The sequence below is a fragment of the Xiphophorus hellerii genome, chromosome 12 (assembly GCF_003331165.1).
Source record: "Xiphophorus hellerii strain 12219 chromosome 12, Xiphophorus_hellerii-4.1, whole genome shotgun sequence".
Lineage (NCBI taxonomy): Eukaryota > Metazoa > Chordata > Actinopteri > Cyprinodontiformes > Poeciliidae > Xiphophorus > Xiphophorus hellerii.
Window position 1 is genome coordinate 15907351 of NC_045683.1, and position 19821 is coordinate 15927171.

The 19821-nt window shown below is 38.9% G+C and overlaps 1 protein-coding gene across 1 annotated transcript; it reads right to left on the reverse strand.

Moving 5' to 3' along the window:
- Nucleotides 1–1578: 1578 nt before the first annotated feature.
- LOC116729269 (ubiquitin-associated protein 2-like) lies at nucleotides 1579–19354 on the reverse strand. The gene is given in 30 exon segments (XM_032577681.1): nucleotides 1579–2394; nucleotides 2524–2715; nucleotides 3485–3558; nucleotides 3877–3981; nucleotides 4359–4392; nucleotides 4394–4530; nucleotides 5030–5224; nucleotides 5625–5703; nucleotides 6256–6306; nucleotides 6467–6558; nucleotides 6688–6895; nucleotides 6992–7049; nucleotides 7230–7356; nucleotides 7430–7469; nucleotides 7566–7806; nucleotides 10654–10883; nucleotides 11179–11315; nucleotides 12059–12196; nucleotides 12288–12537; nucleotides 12646–12877; nucleotides 13014–13078; nucleotides 14043–14095; nucleotides 14585–14667; nucleotides 15013–15076; nucleotides 15310–15387; nucleotides 15486–15642; nucleotides 16522–16632; nucleotides 16761–16838; nucleotides 17730–17869; nucleotides 19268–19354. Coding segments are annotated over 29 exon segments (3501 nt in total). The 5' UTR covers nucleotides 17826–17869; nucleotides 19268–19354; the 3' UTR covers nucleotides 1579–2298.
- Nucleotides 19355–19821: the final 467 nt, after the last annotated feature.

Sequence of the window (19821 nt, forward strand, 5' to 3'; positions counted from 1 at the left end):
TAGGAGCTGTATACTGCCATCTACTGGTATTTAGTGAGACTTACACCACTAAGAACGCATATTAATATGTAGTTTATTTGAATCGTACTATCGCAGTCTTCAGCTGTGCTTTTCCCATGCTGTGTAAAAAGGATTTATGAATCATGTTAAATCTAAAAAAATATAAAAAAAATCACGATTTATTATACTTAAGCCTTAATTTCTTGTAGTGATGACTATGGCTTAGAAAGAAAACAGAATACGGGGTGTGAGAAAATTTGATTATAAGCTCAATACAAATTATATTTTTCAAGAGAAACGTCAGGCTTCTGAAAAATACAAAATTCTTCTATGCTGCCAGTACTTGGTTGGGTCTCCTTTTGCATGAATGACTGCATCAATGCTGCAGTGGCATGGAGGTGACCAATCTAGAAACACGTTCCTCTGATAGTCTTCTTGTAAGTTTTCTATGGAGTTCACGTCAGGTGAGTTTGCTAGCCATTCAAGCACAGAAATACTGCAGTAACTGAATTAGCTTTTATTACCTTTGGCAGTGTGAGCAGGTACCAACTCCTACCGGAAAATGAAATCAGCCTCTTCATACAGCTTGCCAGCAGGAGGAACCATGAAGTGCCCTAATATTTCCTGGTAGAGGGGCTGTGACTGAGGACTTAAGAAAACACAATGGACCAGAATCAGATGGCATGGCACCCCTAGCAATCACTGATTGTGGAAACGTTTGACAATGTGCCTCTCAACTTCTTCAAGACTCTGGGACTTTAATTTCCAAACGAAATGCAAACTAGTCTATGGTCTTAAGAGGACATGTCTATAAATTCAACCTGGTGAACATGGTATCTTCTGCAGAGACAACATATGAATCACATCAGACTTGTGGAGATCCACTATTCTAGTCCTGATTTCCCTGACATTTTTTCCCAATTCTGTTAGACAATTACCCACATATTTAAAAGAGCTTAGTTAAAATAACTTTTTTTTTTTAAAAAAAAAAACAGTTTGTCTATCATTTTGCACAAATTATTTAAATTATTTTAAAGTAAATTCTTAAAGGGAAAATAATCTAACTTTTAGCACATCCTTACTGTTCTAAAACAAGAAATATAGTCTTATGATTCTCATTACTGATGAGGTTTGGAAATGCAATGTTTGCCTTTTACAATCTATATTTGCTTATGTACCTCAATTTTACAGATTTTAATCAAATCCATTTACAGGATCTCACTGAACCTCATCTCCACTGAACGACTTCCTACTAACAGAGCCAAGAAAATGTCTCATTACCAAATATTTATAACATTTATAACAACATATATAATATTTGTATGTTTTTAGTACAGCAAGATTTTTCTCAAGATTGTGGAAACATTGGCGTCATCATTTATTTGTGGCTCAGTGACTGTCATGTTTCTTTTTGTTTTTTTTCTTTTCTCTTTGTTTTACTATGGACCTCTTTTGTGTCTGAAATAAAGATTGATTGATTGATTGATATAACCAAGTTGAACTTTAACAAAAAAAACCATCTGAAATATAGCCAGTGTAAAAACTGGGACCCATAGAGATGAAAAGATGAGACAGAAGTTGGAGCTCCAACTGCTCAGAACTTTATTTTGAGAGAAATAAGGGTTAAAATTAAATTAAAATATAAAATTTGGTTGACAGGTCTGGTATGTAGTTTTGAAAAAGAGGCGGTATGGACACAGGGCGGGAAGGCAGCTTCCAGGGGAGGGAGCTAGATGGAGGGAAAAGATATGAAAAATTTAAAGAGGATGAATTAAGCAATACAGGAAGTCATGTATAAAAAAGAAAAAAAAAAAAGACAGATGCAGTTAGTCATTATAAACCCCACCCCCATCTGAAATGTCCTCATATGTGATCAGTGCTACTGCGCTCTCCTTTTCCTTTTTCTGTTTCTTCAGGAGGATTGGATCATTTATCATCTTCACTCTCATATTAAATGTAACAATTTTTCCTGCAGTTTTGAAAAAGGTAAACAAAAAGTCCTTCAAAAATAAAATGCGGCAACCACTTTATGTTCTACTATTACATATACAGTATATATATATATTTATATATAAATACATACATAAATATCTTACATGTACAACCAATTTTGAAAAGTAGGGGGAAGAGAGAACCCAAAAGACTTATGAGGACTTGGAGGTGGGGAGAGCATAATGCTCATTGTAAGGGTAGTGTGCCTGTTTTTTTATGTTTTCCATTTGTTTTGTTCTAACTTTACACACACACTCTCATGCAACCACACAGCCTTTTGGGGGAGAAGGAAGTGGGGAGCATTCCTCAGTTTGCCCAGTAGGGAGAGCTGCCATAGCTGGACTTGCTGCCTTGGGTTTTCTGCTGCATACTGCTGGACTGATTTCGCTGACCTGGACCACCCTGCAATGAAACAAAGAATCGTTGCGAGGTTTCATCTCGCATCCTGTTCTGCAATAGAGATATTCCACATGTTTGCTATAGACGTACAATTTTAGAGGTGTACAGACAGAAGGTTTGGCCTTTGCTTACCTGTCCATCTTGTGTTAGGTGATGGTGCAGCAGCTGGGAGTGGGGTTGTTGGTGTGGAGGCAGGATGTGCAGGAAGGGGGCAGGAGCATAGCCAGGAGCTCCACCAGGGTTCATGGGGCCGGTTCCTCCCAGAGCAGAAGGCAGACTGAAGGGAGGTGGCGTCCCGGTGTGGAAGCCTTGCTTATCAAACGACTGAGATACAAAAGAGCAAAAGAGGTTCAATTACTTAATGAGAACCCGCAAGTTTGGTGTCAGCTCTTTTATTAACAATTATTCCTAACTGCACTCAAGACTATACAAATGCCCAACTGTAAGTGCCTTTAAATTTGCTCTGGACTCATTTATTGATGCGTTTACAGATTAACATACTGTATGTACATACTTGTTTTTATCTATTCTATATTTAAGGTATTTTAAAATTACTTCTACTTTCACCTGTAGAATGTTGATAAAAAAAAGATATATACATAATATCACTTATGGTTATATTTGGTTTTCCCTAATATTTAACTCCTTGGATGGAGAAGCTTGTAAACAAATAAGCTACTCAAAATATATTCTGATTACCCTGCTGCCAAAGAAAGACATTTTCCTATAATATTTAAAATAGTTTTAATCAATATTATTTTAGAGATTTTGATGAACATCGGAGAATCTGCAGTTCTTTCCCCTTTCACTGAGATGTTTCTTCTCATTAAGGCTGCTTGCTTTAAAAGCGATCAAGTCACAAAACTGTTTAAACAAGCAACAAAACAACTTTGTGTAAAAACTTAGTGTGTACCTTTAAGCTTAATTTTAAAATTTGTTTGTAGGATCTAAACTTGTTTTGATTAAACTCCTTTAAGATAAAACAGAGGCGCCTCCCAATCGTAGCACTGAAAGCCGTATATACTCCAAATGTCTAGCAAACATCACCAAAAGATATTAAACATTAATTACACAAAGATGATGAGAAACATACCTGTGTTTTGCTGTATATGGAACCTCCCATATCAGGTACTCCACCAGCAGTTCCTGATCCAGGTAATCCTGGTGCTGAGAAATGAGAGAAAGAGAAATGAAGAAATATTTTAATGAAAGATACTTGAACCTGCAGTGAAAAACAAGAATTGGCAAAAGCTTTAAACCAATCTCTTCACTGTTTAGCAGTAAATCTTGAATTTCTGTTTCCATGTTAGTATTCCAGATGCCAGCCCGCAGGAAGAAGCAGATTAGGTGAGGAGGTGCAGCGGCACATTGTCTCACTTTTTCACCACTCTCTGCAATGAGCTGCTGTATCCCATGTGGATAGATTTCCATGGTTCCACTGCAGTAAATAAACAATGTTTCAGGATGCACATGTGTTGTGTGTACCTTTCCCTGGGCCGCTGCCAGCTGATTTGGCCTGTGACTGGGCAGAGCCTCCATACCCTGTCTTATTGTAATCCCCACCGTGGGCTTGAGACAGGTCATCAAAAGCTGAAGGACGAGGAACAGCACAGGACAGAAAGAGGGGGTTGGGGAATCAGAAGGGAGATGAGCAATGAAATTTATGAAGAGGAAAATGGATAGGTGGAGAAGAAGGGATTGGAGCAGGTCAGAGAGATACGGCAACCCGACAGTGATGGAAAGTGTGACTATATGTTCAACTTCAGGAGTGGCTTTCAGCTAAGCAAGCAGGCAAATAAACAGGCCACACACATGCAGCAAGATGTCCTCGTTCCTCTACAGACATGAGAGCAGCTTTTAGCCACATAACTAGAGTCTGATGTCACCAATCTTAGAAGTATCTGCTTTGTACAAACTACGTGCAACACTGCTTCAGTAAAAGATGAGAGAGCGTAGTAATGTCCCACCTGCACCGTAGGCGTGCTGCCCAGTAACTTGGCTGATGCTGTTGGTGGTATTGACTGGAGGGGTTGGCCAGGCCCATCGCAGGCTGCTTGGCAGAAGCTGGAGGCACAAACACTGTGGGGCCGTACTGGAAGGCTGAAGGAACGCCAGGCATGCCAGCGTAGTATGGCAGACCTGAGAGAGAGCAGAGGGGGAAATCAAAGCTTAGCACAATCTCAATTAAACTATTACAGTAAAACTGTCTAATTTTTTTCTGAATTCTGCCAGGAAAAAGATTAAAGGTTATTTGTACCTTGTGTAAATGTTAGAGTAACAATTAGTTAATTAGAATAAGTACCTTTCAAACCCTGAAGAACTTAAATCAAAAGCTAATAAAGTAAACTATGAAAATTATTTTATTGTGTAGTTCTAACTTAGGTAGTTGATGTTTCATTCAGGAAATCTTATGAAGCAGGGAAGAAAAATACACATTTAAAATTAGGTGCTTTCATCAATTTCATTTAACCAATCAGAAAATGAAAAGTTCATACAGAATGTGCCTCAGTGTCACATTTGCAAAGCTTTAAAGGTCAAGGGGAGAGAACCTGTAGATAACTGCTTTACATATAAAAACATCAGACAACATCCTGCCAGTGATTAACATAATCCATATGCAGGTTCTGGTTTTCTTTACCAGTGTATCCATAGCCAGGTGGCAGAGGCGGGTTGAGGAAAGCCTGGTTCTGTGTCTGCTGACCCTGGTTCTGACCCTGTCCTTGAGTCCCTGCCTGCTGGGACTGCTGGGTCTGAGACTGGACCCCAGCTGTAGCCAGGCTGGTTGGGGGAGCCGGGGAAGAAGAGTCATTCCTGCCAAACTTTGTTGCCTCACCTGCAAATGCAAACACACATAAAATCATTAATTGGATCACTGGAATATTTGTTTTGAAGTATTCTGATTGGCTGACTAAGGTTTTAGCTTTATGCTACACTTCCCACTGTGCTTTCGGCATGTTTAGAAGCCAACACTCTGGTGTATTTGTGTAGGTTTTTCTGAATGAAAGTTTTTCTTAAAACCTTCCTGTATGTGCAATATTTCCTAAAGCAGAGATATTTGTCTTTATAAAAGCCCTCTACGTACGTAGAAGGCCTTAGGTGGCCATCATGCTCACAAATTATGTTGACTTATGGGGCAAACATACAGATCAGGGGGAATATTTATACATGTAAATTTGGGAAAGTGGTGTTGATTATTCAGTGTTAATGATCAAAGTAAACCATATTTCACTCACCAGAATATGGATTATTAGCCAGACTCTCTCTTCCAGGGATTGGAGCTGTAGCACCAGGGAATGTTACACCGTAGTAGTCCTGATAAAAAAAATAAATCAAGGGGTTAAAGAAGATGTGAAAAAAGGAACCTATTCAATCGATAAATATACAAGCACATACTAAACTTAAGAGTGGTTTAACCCAAGAGAAACTGCACTGATGTGTATGGTTGTGTGAAGGAGTTGACTGAAATAATAAATAAATTGAACAAGACCTTGAGCATTAATAGAAATGGTGAAGTCAGTACTGTTCAAAAACATGAACCTAATTTTCCAAATGACGTGTCTTTTGTGCTACTAAGTTACTGTCAGGAAGGGAAAAAAAAAACAATTGGATGTGTAGTTTGTGAAGCTAAAAAGGTAAAGCAGGCTGAGCTGTCAAAGAGCTAACATGAAGATCAAAATCAGGAAGTGACTAAGAAAAATGAAAAGTTTAATAATAATCATAGAACAGTCAAATCTATTTGAAGAAAAAGCAGTTTAAAAGCAGAGACAAGTAGTTTAATTTTTAAATTGTGATGCATCGGGGATCAGACTTTATGGATGCAAATCCATTTTGTTTAGATTTGAGCAGCTTGAGAAAAAGACTCACCAAAGGTAGTCGAGACTGCAGCATTTGCAAGTCTTCATATCCATAGATCTGCTGTTGGAAAAAAGCGGTAATAAATTATCATCTGGTGTCATGGTGAAATATGTAGAAAATCCTCAGGAATGACACAGAAATTCATTTAAGTCTCTGCTTGTAAAAAATGACATTGAAGAGAATGAAGACAAGTTACTATAAATTAGGAAAAGAAAGTTACCGGGTAAGCAGGCAGCAAGCCACCAGGACCCATAATGTACTGGTTAGCCAGTAGTGGCGGCACTCCTTGGGCCAAATTAGGAGGAGCCTTACCTGTAGGGGAGGAAGAGCAGAAACCCACATGACCTTCTCTTTCATAAACAAATGAAGTGACATAAATCAGGTAGCTAATTTGAAATACTGAAGCAAGTTGACTCATGGGTCCAGATAAAAATAACTTGCCAGAAGTGGTGGTGATTTGTGGTGCTGTGCGGCTGCCTGCAGCTGAGATTGTGTTGTTTGTGCCATTCTGACTCAGTCCTGGTCCTGCTGATTGGTGCAGACCATTGGAGGATGAAGTGCTGGCAATCGTGGATGCAGTAGGAGCGACAGCTTGGCTGGAGGATGATGAAAAGGCATGAAGGTTGCTGTTGCTTTCCTCATTGGTCATCTGGTCGAGAAAGAAATAACCAGATCAAGTGTGAGAAATTCAGGACTAAAAAGAATTGGAAGCATAATCTCGGTCACAAGATGCTTGTAAACTTACAGTGAGGGAAGAACTTGTGACTAGGGCTGATCCAGATGAGTGAGTACTGCTCATGTGACTGCAAAGAGAATAAATATATTAACCTGATGCAAATGAAAGTTTGAGCTTTAAAGGAAAATGAGTCTTAGAAGCTAGGAGATTCAGAGATTTGTTTTCTCCACATTATAAGATTAGGATATGTGCTTGAAACCATCATTATCTCCATGTTAAATGTCAGTATGAGTGAGCCAGCCATTACCTGCTGAGTGATGAGATGGGGGCTGAGTGGGATGGGGTAACTACAGGAGAAGGAATATGGTGCCCAGATCCACCCTCACTTGTCATAACAGGAGATTCTGTTTTCACAGTTCTAGACGACGTAGAGCCTGGTTTAAAGAAGAAAAGAAATGTATCTTGTGTGTTGAAGACATAAAATATTGTAGTAGTGGGTGTACTTACTTTCCTGTGTGCCCTGTGTCTTCATAGCACTGTAGCCATTCTGTAACAGGAAGAATGCATTTTGTCTTAAAATTCATCAGGCCGCGGCCACATTAAGCCTTCAGAAACAAAACAGGACCAAGTTGTTTATACTTACCGTCAGAGGAGCAGTAACACCTGATGGGACGTCTTTGCTCTGCGAGAAGGCAAGATGAGGAGGCAGCGTTCTTGAGCTGCTGTTGTCTACTCGACTGGTTGGAGTAGGAACTGAAGAGGAAGGTGGCGCTGCCGCACTGGGGAGACCGAGTGAAGGGGAGGGAGTAGCACCAGGTAGGCCCAGAGATGGGGAAGGAAAGCTGGCATCTGATACAGCTGAGGGTAAGCTGCTCATGTGGTCACTGTTCAAAAGACCAAGGGGTGGGAGGGAAGGAAAATATTTGAGAGAAATATTGAAAAGTATTGCTTAGACAGCAATAGTTTAATTATGCAGGTGTTGAAAAGAATTGTGGAAATGTTTTACAAGGACATTATGGTGCTTGGCTTAAAACTATGTCAACATGTAACCAAATTGTTTTATTGTCAATACAGTAAGTTCAGTTAAACAGGTGTGGCATATTAGGTTTCTGGAAAGAAAAAAAGATTCATCTTCTGCCATATTATCCCTAAAGATTAAAATCCTCTCCGTGTGGCTCTAGTCTCTCTGGGAAGTGTCGGAGGGTGTGGAGATTTTTGTAGGCTGCATAATGCATTAACTAGAGCTGTGATGCTCCTCTACTGCCCGTTGCTGCATTCTGCTAGAGGACATGGTTCTTACAGGTTTTTCCATTTCCTTCATTATGAAATAGAAAATTCCAAACTTTACTATAACTACTTCTGCAGTGGTTAAGTTTTCAAGAAGGGGGAAAAAAGTAAAGAAATGAAGAAAGAGGAGGTAGGATAAGAACGAAAACAAAAGTAAGTACACAAAATTGACACCAAGAGGCAAAGAAGAGAAAGTGAAAGCTTGGTCAAGCATTTGCAGATCACAACTGAATACATAACTACTGCAGGGGATGAAAGAAAGAACATGATTAGATATTTTACTGAACTAAAACCAAATTAAAACTAAAGGAGACAGTGTGAAGGTCTTTTTTTGGATCACTTGCACACCTTTCGGGATCGTCTAGCTATTCAACTATAATAGATTGAAATCAAAGAAATATTAAGTACATGATGTATTTTAGGGCATCACTGGTTTACAGGTAGATTGGGTGTCCCAAAAAACAGCAGCTGTTGGGTTCAACACTTGACCTTGACATCGTCTCCTGGATGTCTTCTCTTCTCTCTGATTACTGTCAGTCATTTTTTTAATGCATCAAGTTTTGTAATCTTTATCTCAGGGAAAATTCCTTGGGGAATTTATTTTAGGTAGAAACTGGTAAAAATAAAAAATAAAATACATATAACCAAGACAAGGTAAAACAACCCCCAGAGAAAGAATAGAAATAGTACAGAAATATACATAGAATGGAAAATTAAAAAATAATTCCTTGTATTTTAAAAAGTTAGAGAGTTCTTTTCAAAAACTATGTTAGATATGAACTAGTTGAAAACTAGGAAACAATGCTGGTTATGTTTTAGTTGATATGTGAATGAATGGGAAGACCTATTTTGACAGGAGCATGAAAAAACTCTGCTATCATCTGAAGCAAATGTCAATAGACCTACCATGAAATAGATTCATGACACTCATGTGAAATTTTTTATATAAAAGATGGAATTATTACAGAACTCACTGGATTGCCATAATTGAGTTAAATGTATTTTAAAATTTGCTACATGTGTCCTACTTTATACAACATTTATCATTTTCTTGAGAGAAAAAAAAAAAAGAGATAAAAGTAAAATAAAACATCAATTTATTGTCATTGGGCCTCCATCCTTTTGTATGACCACTGTTCCATTTTAATAGCCACATACCTAGGCCTGTCACGATAGCAAATTTTGCTGAGCGATTAATTGTCTCAAAAAATTATTGCGATAAACGATAATATTGTCTGAAGACCTTTTTACACTGATTTAATGGAAATGACGTAATAATGCATGCGATTTCCTGCCAAAGATAGATACACTTTATTTTCAAAAGAATATTTAACACTGGAGCTGATAAACTAAATAAACAAAACAACCAAAAACAAAATGGATTCTCAGTCTCCATTAACAAAACATGTACTTGATAAAAACTAAACAAAATAAAGCCAAAGTGGAAATAAATACTGCATTCAACCAAAAGAGTGCAGATTATGAAGTGTGTATACTATGTTGCCCTTCAGTAATAATTAGATTTAAATAGAGAAGACGGGCACATCGACTACCTGATGCAATAGTTCACACTACATGATTTTTTGCTCCTATTTTTCCCCTTACAACAATCTTAGACCTTTGGTCTTCCTAAGATTGTGTGGTGTGTTATGGTAGATCTTCCTGCCGCTCCGATCTAAATCAGGGTTTTTTCCCCGACTGGGATCTTAACGCAGCCTGTTAAATGTGACAGGCAGCCAATCAGAAAGCGCGGATTCTCCTCCGTGTTTTCTGAGGGGAAATTACGTCGGGGAATCCCAAACAGCTGACACGGCGCAACCCGAAGTCCAGCCGACATGGAAACAACATTAATGTTTATTCAACATGCAAAGAATATAGAAATGACAAGAGGAGGAGTTGGAGCGAAATTGCTACCGCAGTTGATAAACCCGGTAACTTTTCAGCTGTTCTTCGTTAACGTGACGTAAATAGGTTATAATGATTTTCATTCAGTCAGGACTTTACGCTGACACTAGCCACATGCATTGCAGGTAGATTGTAGTAATGCATTGATTAATACCTGGTTTTAAAATTAGTTCACTGGACTTGTAGCCATTATTTTGTGCCCATTGTTGGACACAACACGGCAGGAACGAACCCGATCGAACCGTTATACCTAGGATTTCTGTCGGCTAATGTGTGGTCTGTCAGGTTTTGAAAATGGGCCGACAATCGGCCGACAACTCTAAGATCCTGTCGTGTGCGCTGGGCTTTACACTAAGGAAATGAGGAAGGGAGGATCAGTGGAGAGCACCGGAGTTGAGCCTTTTTTCATTCGGTGTCATCAACAGAAAGAGAAAAAGGTCGGAAGAGACGATAATGCCGATAATTGAAATGACGTCGATAGTTTTAATTTATCGTACGATTAATCGATTTATCGTTTATCGCGACAGGCCTACACATACCTCACAGGTCCTGACTTGGGGAACATGCTGTTCTGTGCCTGCTGTGTGGGAACAGCTGCAGGAGCAGGCATGGTGGTCTGAACCAGGGTGGATGAATGTTCCCGGGCCAACTCGGCCTGAGAGTCTGCTGTTACACTTCCAGCTTCAGAGCTGAAGTCAAGAGCTCCAAACTGAACGTTCAGACCAGAGATGTCGGCTGAGCCTGGCATTTCCACTGCTGACGATGGAATCTGAGACAGAAAGAATGAGAGTTGTAGAAAAAGAAAGCAAACCAACACTGGTATAAATCCTGTGTACTTCTTATTTACAGAAGGGCTAAAAAAATAAATAGCCACCCCAAAACTGCAATGCAATCTGTAGTAACACTTCTCGCTATGAAGAGGTTTCAAAGTTTAAAACCTGAATTTGGAATCAATGAATTGTATCTTTATCAACATAAGTTGATGTCTTACGAGTAACATTCCCATCATCCATGCAGAGGTTTGCATTGTAGATTTTATGTTCTTAAAAGCTCTGATATTTTACCTTTGATGGAAGAGGAGCTCTGCGTCGCTGGGTCTTTAACTGTCGCTGGGGAGGATCAGAAATCGAAAGATCCAGGCCTGACTGCTTACTTCCTGGAGAAGATCCATCTCTTACAGGGAGGCCAGAAGACTCCTGACCTGAAATTCAAAACAATGTTTTTGCATACAATAACAAACCTACAGGATCATGCAAGTGTCAAAAGAAGACATGTGAAACACAACACTCCCATAATCTCCTCATACAGGGATTGATAAAAAACAGTTTGCATTATTTATTCAAGCTGAATTGTGTCAAAACTGCAATATTGTATTTATTAGTATCTGTAAAAGTATACAAAAATTTTAAACATTGCATAGATCAGTGGGCCATTTATTCATTGCATCATTCCTGCTGTTTATAATCCTTTTAATTAAAAGCTACGCTCATGTGTTTCTACACACTTCTAATCAGCAGGATGAAAGAATAATAAACTATTTAACTGTTGGGAAATAATTCCCGTCACAAAAATGTCATAGTGGGGTAAGTAAAGGAGCTTCACCAACAGCGCTGACTGGAGGACGACTGTTTTAAAACTGAAGTTTGTTACCTCTCATCATCTTTGTTAAGTAGCTGACATTTAAAAAAATACCCCACCAGTTTATGGTTATTCTTTATTAATACTGAAGTCTTGTTGTCAAATAAAATGTTAGGAAATGACTACAAAGAAAAAAAAAACAACTGTAAAGATCTATTTCAGGTCATTGTAGCATTTATAGTGAATATTGTTACAGTTCTGTTTTAAACAAAAGACGCCATGTAACATTTTACATATTAGACTCATCTTTAACATCATGAAGACTAAATGTATTTAACAGTGTGTTGAGCTATTGTGTGTCTGTACCTGGTGGTGTCGGAGCCTGTGGTGCGTGTGGCTGAGACAGGCCCAGAGGCTCTGTGGTGGGCAGTATGGAGGACTGCTGCTGCCTTTGAGCAAGCTGGCTGAGCACTGCAGATGGTTCTGGCTGATGCTTCATTTCCACTTCAGAGAACACAAAAAATACCGTTGTAGCTACAAGTACATGGTTAATTTAGAGCACCAAAGTCCTAAATTTAATTTAAGATGAACTTACAGTTTTGGGATCCAATAGGGCCATTTTCAACCCTCTGCACCTTGGTATCTGCAGTTGGTGAAGCAGCAGGAGCTGGAGTCTGCATCGAAGGTTGTCCTGGGTCTTTGGAGACGGCGCCGCTTGTTGCCAACATCTGACTGGTTCTCTGAGGCAAACGAGGCCCGTTAAGTGGCTCAGACATGCAAATGTCTGGACTCGGTGCCTGCTTAGGTGCATTCAGGGACCCGAAACCAGAACCTATGACTGAAGACTGGGAGCATAACAGACAAGACAAAATGACTTCAACAGTACCACAGATTAGTAATATTTATGAAATATGGGTTCTCTGAAAGGTGTGAGTGTGTGTGGTAAGGAATACCAGTGCAGCATGTGCATAGGTGGTGCTAGCAGAGGCGGCATGAGCGTAGCTGCTGGCGGTGGCATGTGCGTAGCTATGTGTTGCAGTCCGTCCATTGTGGTGGGAGTTGGTGAACACCAGGCTTTGGCCCAAATCCTCTGCTGAAGGACCATCAACGATTGCTCCCAAGTCAGAGTCCACAGAACCTCCCACAGTCACTCCAGTCTTAGGCAGTATGCTAGCCAGGTCCACACTGAGCAGATACAGGACAAGAGAACAAAAAGTAGAGGAGAGAATTGCTTTCAGAAGATGAGCATTAAGAAGATTGGGATTTTTAAAGCCTGTTTTATAAAGACGTTTAAGGTTGGACTTTGAACAGGAAGACTTACTTGTGTCCAGGTGTGATGTGGTTAGCTGGAGCAGAAGAGGCAGTGAACACTTTGGTCTCAGACAACTGTGATAGAGTTTAAATACAGTCATGAGATTATCTCTGCGTATGGCTGACACTGTAGGTCAAATGCAACTTCTTTCCAACCTTGTATCAAGTGCAACTTTCATTTCCATCAATAAGCAGTTGCCATTATTTACCAAGATGCTTTCATGTCATTTAGCCCCTGAGCTGTTTTGCTTCTTGGCAAATGTGGTTATTTCATACCAGACTTTTGCATTACAAATGGTGCTGTCTAAACCAGGGCCTGTAACCCCCAGATCTAAACCAGGGCCTGTAACCCCCAGAGGGAGATTTTGTACCAGCTTTGATGGCCAAAGATTAGAAATGATTCTCAATATTCTACTCAGTCTACTGCAGGAAAATTGAGTTATATGCATGATCCTTGTGTATCCCCCTAATATTCACCAACTGGACCAAAACAGTCTTCATATTTACAATTTAATGATACATAGTATCATTAAATTTCTCCAATAGTAATGAAAATACTCTGCTGCCAAACAATACAGTCATACAACATGGTTTAAGTACAAAGGTAAAAAAAAAAAACAACTGTTAATAGGCATAAAATTGAAGCCAGAAGGGTGTAAAACATGCTCTCGCTTCTTAAAAACAGACTTTACTCAAGTATCCATGATTACAATATTGACTCAAAATATACCCCTATAAATACACTTTAATTATAAATTATACACTTTATAATTACATAAAGTGTATAAGTACACTTTATGTAATTATAAAGTGTATTTATATATAATTATAAAGTGTATTTATATTTCAGTCAAAGCAGATAATTCAAAGATTGGGGAACTTAGATGTTACGCAGTGAAAGTAACTGAGAAATTATGCTGTTGTAAATATGACAAGACATAATTGAAATTGCAAATTGAAACAAACAAGTGCATAAAATTTCAATGGTACTATATATAGTATTTATAGTTCATCTCATATTTAAACATTTATGTCTTACATCCTCATTCCATTCTTCTGAAGTCCAGTCTTCCACATTGCCGCGCCATGTTCCTGACAGAGAAAGAGAGCAAAAGCTGTCAAGTTATAGAAGCTGTCAAGTTATAAACTTATTGTTTTAAGTTTCCTTCAACTCTTCACAAATAGTTTTAATTTTACCCTGAGCTATATCTCCAACTCCAGTCCACAAGCGGTAAAGTTCTGATGCTTTTAGAGATATCCTTGTTCCACCTGAATCAAATGTCTGAATCACACCCTTAACATTTCATCAAATCCTGCAGAGTCCTGGTAGTGATCCATTCATCAGATTCAAGTGTCTGTAAACAAGGTGGCCTCTAAACTCTGAAGACAGTTTCTCTGAAGGACTACAATACTACACCGCAGTAGTAAATTTATGTCTTGTAGTGTGGATTTCAAAAGCAGTGAGACTGTGCTACTAAAGAATGGACTGATACCACCAAACAAAAGGCCACAGCTATTGTAAAAACATGAGCAAAATCTGACTTCAAAATGTGGAAAATTAGTTTCTATAATCTTATTTACCAGTTCCCTCAGTAGTTTCATTGCCCTCCAATCTGTCTTGGTTGGCTCTGGAGTTTGAGGTGTAGTCAGCAGGATTAAAAGTGCTGGAAGAAGTAAAAAGTAAATTACTCAGAATCTAATATTAAAATACAAGATCTTGTTCCCACAGATAGGGTGTGAATTTTGTTTTGTTTGAATTTTTCCTATTTCTGGAACAGTAAATGGACAGGAGATAGGGAGCAGGGATAAGGGGAGGACATGAAACAAATGCCCCCAAATCACACCACATCAAGAACCACAGCCTCTGCAAATGGTGCCCATGCTTTAAGAATTGAGCCATCCAGTGCCCGAGCTGCACATATTTTAACAGAGCTTAAGATTTAACTCAATCTTTTATCATTTGATACTGAAAACAATTATTTTAACAGGATTTAAGTCAATATTCTTACCCCATTCCTTGTGAAGAGAACCTGTTTCCAACAGTTCCTCTTCCTCTCCCACGGCCCCCGACTCCTGAAGGGAAAATAGACATGAGCTAATTGGAACCCTGCAAGCTTAATTTCTGAATAAATACTTTATGAAAAAATATAATAAGAACAAAAATAAATAAATAAAATGAAATCACCTAACAATTTTCAACCACTGAGAATACAATAAATCAAGAGTCGTTTGTCCAGTAAGTTTGTTAAAAGCAAACAAACTCTGGATTTATCTGCATTTAGTAAGAGGGTTTTATTCTAGTGTACCTCTGCCTCGCCCCCTGCGCCCACGGTCAGACCCTCTCTCTCCAGGAGTCACCTCAAACCCGTTCTCCTCTGAACGACCTATAATTCAACCAAAACAAAAATAAATACATAATAAGAAAACTGCACACACACACAGTATACATTATTCAGCATTACACCATTTTAACATTTCATACCTTCACGACCTCGGCTGATTCCTCTGCCCCTCCTGTTGGACGCTCCACGTCCACGGCTGACCTCCCGTTCTCCTTTCTTCTCCCGGCTTTCTTTTAAATCCGAGGTTCCTCCCTCTTTCCCGATACTACGCTTCTTTCCTACAGTCTCCCAGGAGTTCTGAACAGCAAACAAAATCAATGTTGGTGCTACAAAGAACACTATAGAGGTGAGTGGTTTGACCAAAATTTTATATCATGGCATTTTCAACAATTGTCACTGTGTATTAATCATATTTTCTACATCCTTAAAAAATGTGACAGGATCTCTAGAAGTGAGTTTTCAGGACAGTGTCACTAATGAATCACATGGCATGACTGTTGTGGTGTAAATATAGAGCATTTCATTAAATATTACCTAGGTGGTATTAAGCAGCAGCAGCTATCCAGCCTTTTGGCCATAGCTCTAAAACGTTTTTCCACAGCGCTTAACGGGACCATATCTTAAGCTACATAAAAAGTGATTTTTTTTATTTCAACCCACCGCATGCCTCTTTATTTCAACACAGAAGGCATATTATTGTTGTTTCAATGACACGTGAGCTTTCAAAGCCTAAGTATTTCTATACAACAGGAACCGCACCTCTTTTAGGCACTTCTTCTAGGTAATCACCTTAAACTTCTTTTGCTGCAATTTTTGTCCAAGTCCACACTCAACTCCCCCAATGACACTGGCTTGTCTTTTGCTGCTCTGCATATGACTTTAGTGTGTAACAAAGAAAAAGGCCCTTCGTGAAACAGGTTACTAGTGCATGTAAGTTCCGAGACTTAAAAAATAAATAACTAAAACGCTGTATGGAAAATTCAAACAACAAAAATAAAAACCATTTAAAAAAACTAAACTGTCTGATGTCTTATGTGATTAGAACAAAAAAAAAATAAAAAGCAGCACAGTTCCCCCTCATTTCCCCCCCAATAGTAGTAGTAAAAAAAAAAAAAAAAAGCTAGCCAGAATGTAATTATTTTATCTCTGTACATCCATGTTTGTGTGTGCTCTTACTGTGTCAGAGGGACTCTCAAGCAGAAAATTGATGGCTCTGTTTACATCTTCATTGCAGTCATGGAGGGCTACTATGCATTCATCTTGGGTCTTCCCAGTTACCTCAATCAACTGAATGCAAAGGAATCAGAATTAAGATGTTATGTTTTATCATGAACCACAACAAAGTTGTTTGTGTTAAGAAGCTGTATGAATCTAGACTACATTACTCTTTATTTCCCACCTGTGCATGAACATACCTGTTTGATCTTGTCTTCAAAGTCAGCATCATTATTGTCATAGATCACCTGCGCTAAACGCATCTGCTCTGCTGTGGCCTGTAAGAAAGAAGCAAACAGACCTAAGACAGGACAACAGCAAAATGTGGCTTCTTAATCAGTTAAAATTATCTTATGTGGAGGTTCACCGATTAGAGTTTAGTGGCCATTTCTTGAGCTCAGCTTCTAAAAGCTTTGACCTGCCAATACACATTTTATGCAGCTTCAATTTCTCTTTAAGAAGGACAAATTGAATAAGAGAAATCACAAAAAAATATTTTAAGCCTCCCTGCTACAAACATGTTTTAAGTTTATATCAAAACCAGAAGTGAACAAGGCTTTGCTAACATAAAACAAAGACCAAACGCTTACAAAGTTCACATTTTAAACTATCCTTACCGCCCTGTATTAGCAATCTGAGCAGATACATTAGTACTTATAAGCAACAATCAGTGATTTCCCTGAAGAATGTAGACCCTGGCCTTAGTTCAGAACAACAAAAGGATGTCAATATTTCCAAATTCAGCATGTTACATACAGGCAGAAATCACAAGCTTAAAGGATTTTTTAAAAAGTGACTGTTGTATTTCAGCCATCTTATTTGCTTAAAAAGTCTTTGTTTTGCTGCCTGAATGAAATTCTGATGTAAAATAAAGTTTGATTTTAAATACTTTCTTGAATCTCAATGTGTCCCCTGATATCCTTTCTAAAATATTTTTCCAGTAACAGCATCCACAAAAGTGTTGTTGTCAGCAGACCTGATGGCGATCAGACAGGGTGCGTTCAAGATAAGATATTATAGTTTCAGGCTGACTGGTCGCTACTCGGGGCCCATCAAGCTAAAGCCTGGATGATTCTGGTCATTAACCATTTTGCTTGGTGAATTTTCATGTAGTTTTAGAAGTAAATACAATTATAATTTAAGGAAAAGAGAAACAATCAATATCTCACCTGTATCTGTTTCTGTGGCTGTGTTGTTTGGGTGGTTGTGGGCAGCGTCTTGTCCCGAGGCCCTCGGGCTGGATTGCTGACCACTGAAGTCATCATATACAGTATATACAAAAAAAATGTATGTACAAAATAGAAAAAATCTAGGGGAAAGGGAAAAAAGTACAAATATGGTAATTGAAATGAGAGTTTGTGAAAAGGTAGAAATGAACAGCTGTGTCTTTAAAAAAATGGCTCTGGGTAAATGCGCAATACTAGAGCTGTACACTTGATATAGGCAGACTGAGACACCATGTATACCATGTAAGACTATAACCCCCCTATCTGCTGCCCCCCACATCCACAGTTAAATTTAGCCAGCCAAGAGGGGACTGTCCGGGTGTCATCTTACAGCTCTCCCTCCTGTCCCCACTCAAAAATACCGTCAGTATTCACCAGTGTTTCTTATCGGAGGTCAGAGATATCGTTCCCTTTGATGAGCTACAAACCTTTACCGCAAAAAAACCCCCCGAAAATAAGATTTAAAAAAGCAAAGCAGAGAACTGCCATGTAGGCCAAAATTAGTATAAATTGAAAGCACAAAAACAAGGATTACGTCACACCTTTTAATAGACCATAAGATTCCGAAAATGTTAGGAAATTGCGGGTTTCAAATGACGTTACAAAAATAAACAATCAAAAAAAATAACAGTGGGACGGCTAGTCACCGATGAAAGTTGGAAGGCAAAAATCACGTAAACGTTACATGGTGGGTGTATTGTCCGCTTTAAATAGATTCCAAGAGTTATGGGGTTTTTTATCTTTCGACCATAGAAATAACTGAAATTATCCGACGGTGAAAAGCGCTCAAATAAAAAAATACAACAGAAGCTGAAAATAGAGACCAACGTTCAGTCGAGCTTATGATAGCTGTAGCCTAGCGAACCACTTGCCTTTGTTCTTTCAACAATCCCTACGCCATTCCCGAGTCTCCGCTTGGAGAATATCAGCGCAATAATTTTACGGTTGGTCCGCGTGTCGTAAAACAACGACGCTTTTGTTTTACAGTCACCAAGGCAGACAGGGAGAACAACAAACAGACGCGTCAAGAGCGACGACATACCCCTTTGTGTAAACCCGAGCGAAAAGCTAACATTAGCAGCAAGCTAACACTTGCAACGAAAGCAACACAGTGGCGTGTCTCCTTAAGATTATCGTACTTACGGGACCCAAATATCGTTTAATTTACTTCAGGGACCGCGGATGGCAATGGCTCAGTCGAAATTTAAGTTGCCCACGAAGCTACAAGAGTAATGAGCGGCTAAATGCTACCAGCTCCGGCATGTGAAAGGCCTTTTTCCCAAATGCAATACAATGGTTCACAGTTTAGACATAGCCTCGCGTGTTAGCAAACCACGGAACAACCTGTTCAAGTCGAATTTACATACGTGGAACGTCAAACACCGACTTTAAAACAAAACCAAATTACACAATAAAAAACATTTCTAATTTTCAGACGGATTTTAAACATAATTCACTAAACAAATCTGACTTTCTTTTACCTGCTAACACGCTTTCGCTCAGCCAGCAGGCAGCAGCAGATGTGTCACGTGATCCACCGCGCCGTTGTTTAACGTAAGGAATCGGAGCTCCACAAACAAACGTTACAACCAATCGAAATCAGCTACCAAGTCACGTGGTACAACGTCGCAGCACAACTCGCGCGTAAGGTGTTTGATGATATTTAGGCTTTACATTATATTTTATTCAGTCAGTAAATGTACGAATTATGTGAAAAAATTAGACCCCGTATAAAGTCCCTTCGGTTTCTTTTCAGCCAAATCTTAATGTATCGTTATTTAATACAAATTATGGCACAGCATTAAGACAATAAAGTATCTAAGCTATTAAAACGTAAGAAAAAAAACTTCTGTACATCATAATTTTTTAAAAAAAAATCACCTTTTCGAGTGAGGGATCAATAAACGCATGTCCACATCTATTCGCAGTTCAAAAGCATAAGATTACACAGGTGTATGACACTAGATGCACATGGTTAGAACTTGTTCACCCCGACATGCACTGTTTAAAAATTAGATATTTAATTTCATCTTCT